Source organism: Melanotaenia boesemani, chromosome 10 (assembly GCF_017639745.1).
Source record: "Melanotaenia boesemani isolate fMelBoe1 chromosome 10, fMelBoe1.pri, whole genome shotgun sequence".
NCBI classification, from domain to species: Eukaryota; Metazoa; Chordata; class Actinopteri; order Atheriniformes; family Melanotaeniidae; genus Melanotaenia; species Melanotaenia boesemani.
The window spans coordinates 13869825-13881325 of NC_055691.1; the positions used below are offsets into that span (position 1 = coordinate 13869825).

At 39.4% G+C, this 11501-nt stretch overlaps 1 protein-coding gene across 1 annotated transcript; it reads right to left on the bottom strand.

Annotated features, from left to right (window-relative positions):
* Positions 1-980: 980 nt before the first annotated feature.
* LOC121647671 (serine/threonine-protein kinase pim-3-like) lies at positions 981-7508 on the bottom strand. Its single transcript, XM_041997308.1, has 6 exons — positions 7201-7508; positions 6428-6537; positions 5043-5093; positions 3409-3772; positions 3086-3262; positions 981-2595 (listed from the first exon to the last, which is right to left on the bottom strand). Exons 1-6 carry the CDS (start codon positions 7271-7273, stop codon positions 2420-2422), a joined length of 951 nt encoding a protein of 316 aa, XP_041853242.1. The 5' UTR covers positions 7274-7508; the 3' UTR covers positions 981-2419.
* Between the last annotated feature and the right edge of the window lie 3993 nt (positions 7509-11501).

Sequence of the window (11501 nt, forward strand, 5' to 3'; positions counted from 1 at the left end):
AGGGTCTACACATTTGTGAGAAGACCCTGAATTGGGACTCAGTTGTAGTGCACGCGAACACCGCATTTTGTTGCTTTACGTCATAACATAACCATGTTTATAATCATGATGTAGATACAGCATCATCTCACCACCTGCGTACATGGGTGCTATTTGTCTGTCCAAACTGTTTACACTTCATTGAAAATGATGTAAAAGTCCTACAATTTGTGAAGGTGATAAACAATTCATAAACCATTTGTAAACTTTATTCCAATTTTCCCTCTAGGATAAATATTTTTCATTTAATTTTAGTTTTCACAATGACTTTTATTGCTGAAGAAACTCTGACAAAAGTTGTGATTTGGCTGTGAGCAAGTTTTTTTTTTTTTTTTCGTTATCAAAAAGAACTGATACGTATAAGATGTACAGTACATACATAACTGGAGTTGAAATGATAATTTCTTAGTATCTGGACTTTTAAACAAAAAAAAAAGTGTCATTTACATGTGCCACACTTTTGCTACCACCCCACTTCAATTATTTTTTAGTCAGCCCTGCATAATGTTAACAGCTGATTCCAGTTTTAAAAAATATTAAAACCATTTTAAATAAAACTCAATAAAATGATTAAACTGGGCTTAAAGTCACTTTTTAAATTAATTTTTAATTTCTACAAAAATGATCATGGATTACTATATTGTTTGTGGCATCGATATCCAAGCTACCAAATCATATCTGACAAATCATTCAACAGTGCTTCATTATTTGTTTATGTAATTCCAATATAAATTTGGAATTTAAAGTTTAATTTAAAAAATAAACTCAAATAACTAAAAATTTTGTCAGAATGAAGAAAAACGCTATTAAATGACAAAAAGGGAAATAAAAGAATTGCTGAAGTGACTGATATTTACTTAAACTTTGGAAGAAGGAAGGAATCACCAAATGAGTAATTGTGAACAAAGTTTAATTTTCTTCTGAGAAAAGGATAAACAAGACATATTTTCACATTTATAAACAGAACGTATAACAAATGAAAGGAAATTGAAATCTCAGTAAGGATAAAGCAGTAAGAAAAACTGAGAAAAGTTAACTTAAATAACCACAAAATAAGGAATGTAGGAACTTAATACATTTGGGAAATACAATATATAAAGACCCAAAAAACAAATACATATATTCAAATAGAAAACAGAATATTTGCATTGACTGCATTTTCCACCCTGACTGCTGATTGCAGGCATTTCCTGAGACAAACTAAGAGATACAAACAGGACTGTTAGTGGGACCTCAGGTTTCTGGGAGGAAAAAAAAACAAAACTGTGTTTTCTCAAAAAACTAAATATTTTAATGCAGCGTCAATAAAACATGAAAAACAGTATCCATGCTTTCAAACAAAAACCAGCTCTGCTTGAAAATGAAAAACGCATCCACCAACCTGATGTGCTTCAACTAGAGTTAACAGGAACAGAATATTTCCATTGATGAGTATCAAAAACGTCACATCTCTGGAGTCCTGAAGCAGTCGCAGCTTTACGGAGGTGTGTGTGTTGTTAACTTTGGCTCAAATATTCCCCAATGTCTGCAGGTAAGTGTTGTCAGTGCTACTATAACCGGCCTTTATGAAACCCCGCTGCTTTTCTCCGTTTCTGTCACTGGAACAGATTTTTAGCTGTTCAGACAGAGCAGACATTTGACTGTTAGCATCCTGCAATGCATGCACAGCAAGGACAAAAAATAATAATGGAAGCTTCAACCGATTAAGTTTTTATAACTACAGTGAACGTGTTCTGCTACCTATCAGATGCAAAGAAAAAAAAAGGTGCTGCAGTACTATTAAGACCAGTTTTGACACATCCAGCTACACGGGGAGGAGCCTCAGTGCCAGCCAGATGTTGGGAAGTTCACATTTAGACCTTTAAGCTCCTATAAGCTGTGTGGTCGCTTCCAAATAATAATAATGATAATGATTAAAAAATAAACATTTGTCCATTTCCGTCACATACTGTTGTGCAGCTTTGATGGATCGTAGTGACCATCTTACTGTTCAAGTCGAACTGCTCGACTCTTCTCAAAATCAGAAGAAGATAACAGTAACAGCTCTGGACCCCTTTTCTTGAAGTTAAACTGCTATATAAACATGGCAGGCGTAATAGACTGTGTCTTCCACCCACACAGCTTTCTGGCAAATCTACTAATCACCCACAAGATCAAGATGCCAGACGAAGACTAGAACAGCAACCAGCTGATGGTTGAACGCAGCCTGGCCTGCGGCATGTTCATCCGATTCTTCAACAACCCTCTCGTCATGGTAGGCGTCCAGCATATGCACCAGCTGATTCATTGAGACATTTGCAGTCTGGCGATGTGTGCCTGTGTGGAACGTAGTTGCTAGTGGCAACTGTCAATTAAATTCAAACCAAGCTCCCCAAACCAATCAGAGGCTCTGCTGGTTTGAGGAAGATGAGCCGGCTGTAACTGAATGAAGCGTGATGCTGCCGTCATCTGCGTGTTGTCCGCTCTCCGTCACCCAGGGATGGAGGAGGATCTGCTCCAGGGTTGGTCGTTCAGGAGGCTGCTGGCTCAGACACCACTCAATCAGCTGCTGGCACTCTGCAACAGGAACACAAGAACTATCACACCAAAACAAGTGAGCAGAAAGTTCTACATCTGTCTGAAAAGAACTTTTTTTCCTTTTCAGATAAGAGGGAAAAAAACAAAAACAAACATGTAAAAATATGTAATTGTATACAAATTTAGCAAACAAAGTTGTAAACAACTATTTACATCAAAATGTAGCAATGTCTCAGGTGTTATATACTACTTACAAAAAATTCAGGCATTACCATAAGACGCCACACAAATTATTTGTTCCACTCCTTTTTTGTTCTGTCTGTTTTTTAACTCTGGTTTTACTCAGCCTATCAACACAATTTAAAAACTGGTACATAGTTTAAAATCCACACTCTTAACAAAAATGAAATGGAGACTGTGTGGCTGCATCTTGCTGCCATGTCAACTGAAAGCCGTCGTGTGATTTGGACCCATCAGATTCTGCAGACTCCAGAGGGTTAGCACGGTTTTCCCAATCAGCCTGACTGACCTGTGGAGATTTTGCGTCTGAAGTAGACCTGCCCCCTCAAGATTTCCTCATCCTGTTCAAAGGGGATGTCCCCGCAAACCATGTCGTACAGCAGAACACCAAGCGACCAGACGGTGGCAGATTGCCCGTGGTATCTATGGAAGCGGATCCACTCTGGAGGGCTGTAAACCCGGGTCCCTGCAGGAAGAAGAGCAGGAGCATTGAGGACTTTCTGGTTTGTTGCCGAGTCATACAAGAGAAGTACCTTAAACTGAGTAGCAGGAGTGGTTCTTATTTTTTAAAAATGGTTGCAGAAGCAGCAGCTGTTAACTGCTCGGACTCACCATCAAACTCAGTGTAGGCCGTCTCTTTTAGGAGGGCCCCCGAGCCAAAGTCGATAAGTTTGATCTGTCCAGTCCTTATGTCCACCAGCAGGTTTTCGTCTTTGATGTCCCGGTGGACAACTCCGCAGGTGTAGCAGTGACGCACCGCCTCCAGCACCTGAAAGAAGAAGCCCCGTGCCACCGCTTCATCCAGCGCGCCGTGCTCCGTGATGTAGTCGAACAGGTCCTGCACTGGCTCAGGGCGCTCCATCACCAATAACCACCCGTCCGTCCGTTCCCACCAATCCAAGAGTCGCACCACGCCACCAAACGTCCCGCCCACCTTCGTCAACAACACAATCTCCAGAGGAACCACCACGCCACACTGGAAAGGAAATGTTTCATTAATGACCTATACAAGTTTTAAAACTAAGACTGAATATGTTTAAGCAGTTAAACTTTTTTCCTTGCATCATATTTCCATTTGAACCAAAACCAAGTACTCAATGAGCCCTGGGATCGGTGTAGCAACGATCTCTGGATAAATAAATGATAAGAATAGTTAGCTCTATTCTAACAAAGATTAAAGTTTATGTTTTTCTTCTTCACCACAGCCTGAATCCTCTTAGCCGTAGTTATTGAATAGTCTTCAAGGATAGTTCTCCAGGCTTCTTGAGGGAATTAGAAAGCTCGTTTTTTAGACGTTGGTTGCCTTTTGTTCAATTCTCCATCAACTTGATCCTACATTTTTACTAAAATGTTGCGTTCTGGGGAGGACTCATCACTGCAGCAGACCTGTGAACACCAACCTCCAGTCCAGTTCTTATCATTCAGCATATCACAGCCTTTTCTCCTCGTTTCCCTTCCTTACGAATGACTTGTTGACAATCAATTTTCCATGGAGACCATTTGTGATGGCTTATGTACACATAGAATAAAAGGACTGAAGGGCCAGATCCATCTCTCAGGTCCTGGGTCTGGTCGTTGATATTTATATTTTTATATACACCTTCAGATACTGCTGATTTGTCCTCAGCTTATCCAGCCTCCACACGGCACACCATGCTGAAATGTGCCAATGTTTTAGATAGAAGCCCTTTGAAAGTCCCCTTGTTGGAATAAAAATACTGTTTTGTGGCTGTCAAACTAAATTAAATAGGCCATTAGTTTGTTGTAAATGCAACTGAATATACAGAAACAATATATGAATCTTTGTTACTTGTGGCTTGTTGCACAGTACCTAAAAATACAAGTCAACTCCACCTCAAAAGATGAAAACCAAGTCTGACTTTTTAATGCAAAACAAAGAAACGAGGCATTGCTCAGAGCAGCACAGTACTGTATTAGATATATGCTAAAAGCCCTGAGCTCACATTTACTAGTTCATCCAAATATGGGTCAATAACTCAAACCATAAAAAGAAAACAAATAACATGACGTGGTAACTTTAATCTGCTCAGTTCTTATAAAAAAAGAGAAAGAAGAAATGTAATTAAAAGAAATAATACCATTTAAGGACTTTGTTAACAAGCTGAATCAATCAATTTTAAAAGGAACAAAAAGAAAAAGGACACTGATCTGAAATGCAAAAGATTTAAACTCCTAAAGCAGCCTAAGTCAATATTAAGCATATGATCGGTAAGGGTAAATCTCACCAGAGAGCCCCATTCAGTCACTCTTTCTCTGCTCACGTATTTCACCGCCACCTGCAATTAAAGCACAACACAATCCCGTGACTTCACAGCAGCAATAAGCCTCCAGTCTGCAGCTTCTGCCTCTAAATATTGTGATTTTAAATGTTGCAATTAAATCATACAATAAAGCACTTCTTACTCCCAACCAGGACTGACAAAAATGAGATTATTGTCCAGTAAGTTCAGAGTTAAACCTGCTAGACATTGGCTTTCTTTGTGAAAACAAAGATGCATGCCATGCTGGGAAAACAATGTGTGAAGTTTCAGAGCTGGAGAGTTAAACAGGAAGTACAAGACCTTCAAACTAAAAGTACAATCTGTTGTGAAAAGCAGCAACAACATCTGATTTTATTACGTTATATAAATATGAAATAAAATAGAAAACATAAAATAACTGACAAATTTAGCAAAAGAAGTCAGGAAAATTGTTTTTACTGGGTTATTTTTATTTTTTTGTAACAATCTTTCCTGGTAATAAAATCTGTGTATTGCCCTATTAAATGATGACATTTTTAAGGATGAGCAGCAGTTTGTTTTGTTGCTTGCATCCATGAAAAACTTGCCAAGACTTCTCAACAGCTTATTCTGCTATCGACTCTTGTTTTCAGCTTCTGGTAGCCCACCTTCAATCCCACTGAAAACACGACATTAGCTTCAGCTGCTGTTTGTACCAGAGTGACCAAAGCATCCACACCCACTGACTGATGATAAATGCTGTGTGAAGAATGGGATGCTATCCTGCAGCAGTGTGTAGCCAAGCTGGTGACCAGCATGAAGAGGAAGTACCTTTGATGTTGTGGTTATGTATGATTCGCCCACATGCTGCAGAGAACTGTTAAATTAACAAATTGTTAAATGGTCAATATGTTTTGGCTCTTCAGACTTCAGTCATCCAATCCAATAAAAAAATTTTTGAGTTGAGGATGTGCAACCCACATCCTCAACTTTGCTGTTTAACCCATGAATGCATTTTCCTAAACTACACTGCCATAATTTAAAGGGGAGCTAAACAGACTTTCCATCAACGTAAGATTTATTGTCAAGTATTGTCACAACAAAAATATAAAGCACAAAGCACTAATTCTTTTCTATTCCAAGTTCAATTTGATACATTACAATTAAAAAGACAAAATTCTTTAAACCAAATTAAATAAAAAAAAAGAAAATAAAAGCCCCCCCACCATATCATACAAGTTTTCCATGATCAAAATAGAATATCAAGCGTCTCTATAGTAGACTATATTTAATTTTGAAGGCTCAGACCGGAAATGCAGCAGCTTGCTTTGTGGCACTTTGAAGCCGCGACCATGTGGTGAGACCAAAACAAAGCAGCACCGCGCTCTTACCGGTAGCCCGTCGGCCAGGCGGACTGCCGAGTACACGGTGCCGAACCCTCCACTGCCGAGCACAGAACCCAACCGGTACAGCTTCTCAAACGTCTGCTTCTCCGCTTTAGCTACAAAAAAAGGCAAAATAAAAAAGAACAATTAAAAATGTACAATGTCGTACAGATCTCTGAACCACACTCCCGCCCATTAGTCCTGTTGTTCTCGACGTGTTCACGTACATTTACAAGTTCTGGCTTTATTAAACATATTTTTCTATCAGCAATTCAAAGCAAATAAGTCCTTAAATGACCCCCTCCTTCCAAACAATGCAAGAGCATCTACATAATGGATTAGATTTCATAAAGACTTCTGTAATAATCGATGCATGGCCTCATTCGTTAGGGGCCGATGTCTCTGTTGTCATAGGCTCAGTCATTTTAACATTCCTGCTTTGTGAAGTTTTTATGGAATATTTTAAGATATAACATATATTCAGTAGCATACCCGATGCTAAACGTAAGCAAATGTCACAAAACGCCCAGTTTCACGGACATATTTGTTAAACTGCCGGTACACGTGCTACGCCATAGGTGACCTACATTCTGTGACCCGATTAAAAAATTAAAATTTTCAAAAGTACATTTACTGTTAAGTCTCAGAGGAACTGGGTTGGGTTTGGTGATGTAAGAACAATACATAATTAAAAAGAAAAAACAGATAAATCAACAGAAATGTAACGGTCCAGAGAAGACAGGCTGGAACCGGCGGCGCGTAGATCTTAGGTGGCGTACCTTGCTGCAGCTTAGCCGGCAGATCCACGCTGGACGCAATATGAGACAAGGATCCCAATTTAGAAAGCAGCATTCCGCTCGGGAATTCGCCTAAAAATGACAGCACACTAGCGAAATATAAACCCAGGGATATCTCAGATGAAAGCCTTTCTCACGGACAAAATAAAAAATAAGGCGCTGTGAAACGCAGCCGCTGGTCCGGACATTTTTCCCAAGACAGAAGAACTTGATTGAGATCCGGACGCGCACTGAGATGCGACACTGTCCGCTTCACCACCGCTGCTCCCGGTTCTCTAAACATCAACTAGATCCTTCCGCCTGACCCATGCTCATCAAATAGTACTGCTGAACTACCGCATCACAACCTAACAAATACACGTACAATTAGTGTTTCATTAATACAGAAACAAGTGTTTGCAAGTGCAGTTTTGTATTTGATAGCTTGTTTTGAATATTTTAGAAAGCAGTGCACACGAAGGCTAGTTCAAAGACAGGCGTAGGGATTCAAGGAAGGCAGTGCTGGCACAAACAAGAAAGAAGAAGAAGACGTGAATATTTTATTATTTTATCATTTTACATTTTATTATTTTGTTTAATCTTATTTATTTGCTATTATTAAATACATACACGAGAAAATCTGTACTTTGAAAAGAAAACTGTGTAACTGAAAACCAAGTTTTAGAAATTTCTATAAAGTTGCAAGCAAAACAGTCAATTTAGTCAAATTACAGCAAAACAGAAAAGAGAAACTAAAGAAATGATTGTGGGACTGTTACAACAGCTTCATTTGGAAGCTTAATAATTACAGCCTGTTACATTTTTGTTCCATAGAGGCTTTACATGTAGGCAAAGCAACAAGCTGTGCAAATGTGGCATAGCGACAAAGTGGATCAATCACAGTTGTGGTTTGTGTTACTGCGATTTTGTGGCAGGCGCTAGATGGATCTAACATTTCTGCATAGACTGCCTTGCATGGTTGTCCTCCTTCAGCTTTGTGACACTTTTTTGGCCTTTTCTTTGAGTAACAATATTGTATGAAAGTGTTATTTAAATAAATTCTGATTGATTGACATGCATTTATGTTAAAGGGGCAATGTTAGCATCAGATAAATAACGGTAAATATGTATCTTAAGCTGCATAATTTCCACAAGAACAACTATTAACACCCCCAAAACATATGATTTTCTTCCTGGTTTGACTGCAGCAACTGTGTTACTGCGTGCCTAGTTTATAAATGATTAAACTACTTAGGGTACACCACAGCAAAAGTTTACAAATAGAATATAATCAGTCCCAGTTTTGGAAATGATGAGAATACAAACTCCTAAAATATATTTGATATATATACATTAAAGTCTTAAAATGAGGTAAATATAGCAGGCAGTGGTAGTGATCCAAAAACCTGTTGACTCTCTCGCGCACCTGTCCCATGACAGATGGTTCCTCCCTATATGGTGCTGGCATTTAGCTGTCCAGTGACATCCACTGGACCAATTTAGAACCTTTAAAAATGGTTCCTACAACAACCTCAGAGGAACAACAAATAAAAGGACTGACAGGATAACATGTGGAACTTGTTTCAAAAAGCTGGAACAGGACCATATTTCCCACAATGTAACTGTAGCAGTTCAGTTGCCTAGTGTGTGCAGACTTTGTTCTTTGTAGAGAGTTGGAGGGTTTTGAAGTTGGCATGGATAACAGGATGGATTTAGCTATCTAACCTCTGCCTACCTTTATTTAGTAGGACTCTACCTCTCTAAGATGCTCTTTTTTATCATTCTTACTGTTTTGAGAAATGTTGCTGCCATCAAATTCAGGACAAGCTAATATTTGTCACGAAATAGTAAAATATCTCAACATTTGATTTGATTTCTATGTTTCACTGTGAATACAATATTGGTTCTGACTTTTCTGAAATTGGGATTTTATAATTTTATAATAATAACTTAAATAATAAAATTAATTCTCTCAGGAAGATTCCTTTAAACATCGTTTAGTTATTTTCATTTTACACTTCTTAGTATTATTATATATAAATATGGATTTAAACTACTGTTGCAGGAATCACCTCGTTTCTTGGTTGCACAGACCTGAAGAAGCCATTTACTGAACTCACTCCATCATTGCATCACTGTGTTGTGTCCAGTGTGCAAACATTGCGGTTTGTTCAGTTTTGTTCAGTCTCTGCTGCCCAAACAGATGTCTGCAAAGCCGACTGCACTCTCAACCTGTCTCTGCTGTTATTCAGCATTCCAGTAAACTGTACTGTGGAGTTCATCCCCAGTTTACATCCTGACATAATCCTGGCATCAGGTTATGTAAGGCACTCGGTGCTACTCAGTGTTGCTTAAGCCAACATAACTGACAGATCAGACCTACTTTAATAAAAAAGGAGCATGACTGTGTTTCTTTGTCCAAAGCCACCGCAAAACAGCATCTAGAGGTATTTGAGATATTTAGTTACAACAAGAAGGTCCCAATCTAAATCTGAAGCATGTCAGTTCTTTAAGAAATATCACTGATTCAGCTTTACCTCAGTTCAAAGATGCTAAAAATAACTATACCATACAAAAGCAATATAATGAAGTTATTTTCAAATTACGTACGACACAGTAAGTAAACCATTCTACCACAAACTTGCAAAATGATGCAGTTTTTAGCCCACTGTGGATGGTAGAGTGATGAATTAATTAGAAAAGTATTTTAAAGTAAATGAGGCTGAGCACCGAGTGCACTCTACATCACAATAACATAAAACCTGGTTTTACCCTGTAGGGGACGTAATGAACCATTTTGACCCACAAAATCCTGTTCATGCAGTCAGGTGGACACGGGGAGACATAATTTGTGTTTAGATATTTTTTCTTACTTTGTGTACCTGGTCTTTTAATTGTTTGTTGTCTTAACTGTGTTTGGTGGTGATAGAAATGGTTTTACTGAGCTGTTAGCTGAGATTCTGGACTTTCTGTGGATACCACACATGTTTATAGTTACATTTACAGACCTGAGTTACACCAGTAAAACCGGATGTTAACCCCTTAACTCCTGGTCGCAGAGGGTGCGGGCACCAGGGGTTAAGCTAAACAGTCAAGCTAAGAATTCAAAGTTAGAGAATTTATAAGCTAGAAATCTGGATAATGAAGCACTAAAGGTGCATGAATGGAAGTTGTTGTGCGTATTGTGAATATGTCACGGTTTCTGGGTTTTGGTGGGTGTTTTGATTATGATCTTGGTTTTTGTCATGTTTAGTTTGGTGTTCTTGGATTATAGTTATGTTCATGCTTTCAGTTTTGTCATGTTTGGTTTTTTCCCTCTTGTTTTCCTGTGATTTCTGTTCTGCCTCATTAGATCACCTGGCCTGATTAGTCATCCACTTCACCTGTGTCTTGTTATTCCCTCTGTGTATAAGTACTCCCGGTTTTCAGTCATTCATGGTCAGATCCTTACATGTGGTTTATTCCCCTGTTGTGTGTGGTTCCCTGTCCTGTGTTCTCTGAAATAAACCTCGTCACCAGCACAGTTCTGCCTCCTGCCTTGACTGCCTGCATTTGGGTCCTCACCTCCTCCGCCGCCCGCCATTCATGACAGAATATTTCTCTTCCTCACCATCTAGAAGCTGTAAGATTCTAATCCTGCTTTCTGTCTGTTCACCTGATGCTGATATTCACCAGAGATTTGATTTTATATGTTTTAAGAAATATTTTAACAGACGCTGTTTACAGAGAAAACTGCTGTTAAATCTGTTTATGTGTTTAGTGCAGGGGTCTGCAACCTTTCCAATCCAAAGAGCCATTTTTCCTTCAGCCAGATAGATAAAACTCGTTTAGAGAGGGGGCATGGGAGTTTGCCCAACCAATCTACATGTGCTTTGTGGACTTGGAGAAGACATTCGACCGTGTCCCCCAGGGACTCTCGTGGGAGGAGTATAGAGTGCCGGACTCGCTTGTACAAGCTGTCCGGTCTCTGTATGACCAGTCTCAGAGCTTGGTCCACATCGCTGGCAGTAAATCAGAATTGTTTCCAGTGCGGGTTGGACTCCGCCAAGGCTGCCCTTTGTCACCGATTCTGTTCATAACCTTTATGGACAGGATTTCAAGGTGCAGCCGAGGTGTTGAGGGGATCCGGTTCAGTGGCCCCAGGATTGGGTCTCTGCTCTTTGTGGATTATGTGGTTCTGTTGTCTTCATCGGGCTGTGATCTTCAGTTCTCACTGGAGCGATTCGCAGCCGAGTGTGCAGCGGCTGGGATGAGAATCAGCACTTCCAAGTCCGAGACCATGGTCCTCAGCCAGAAAAGGATGG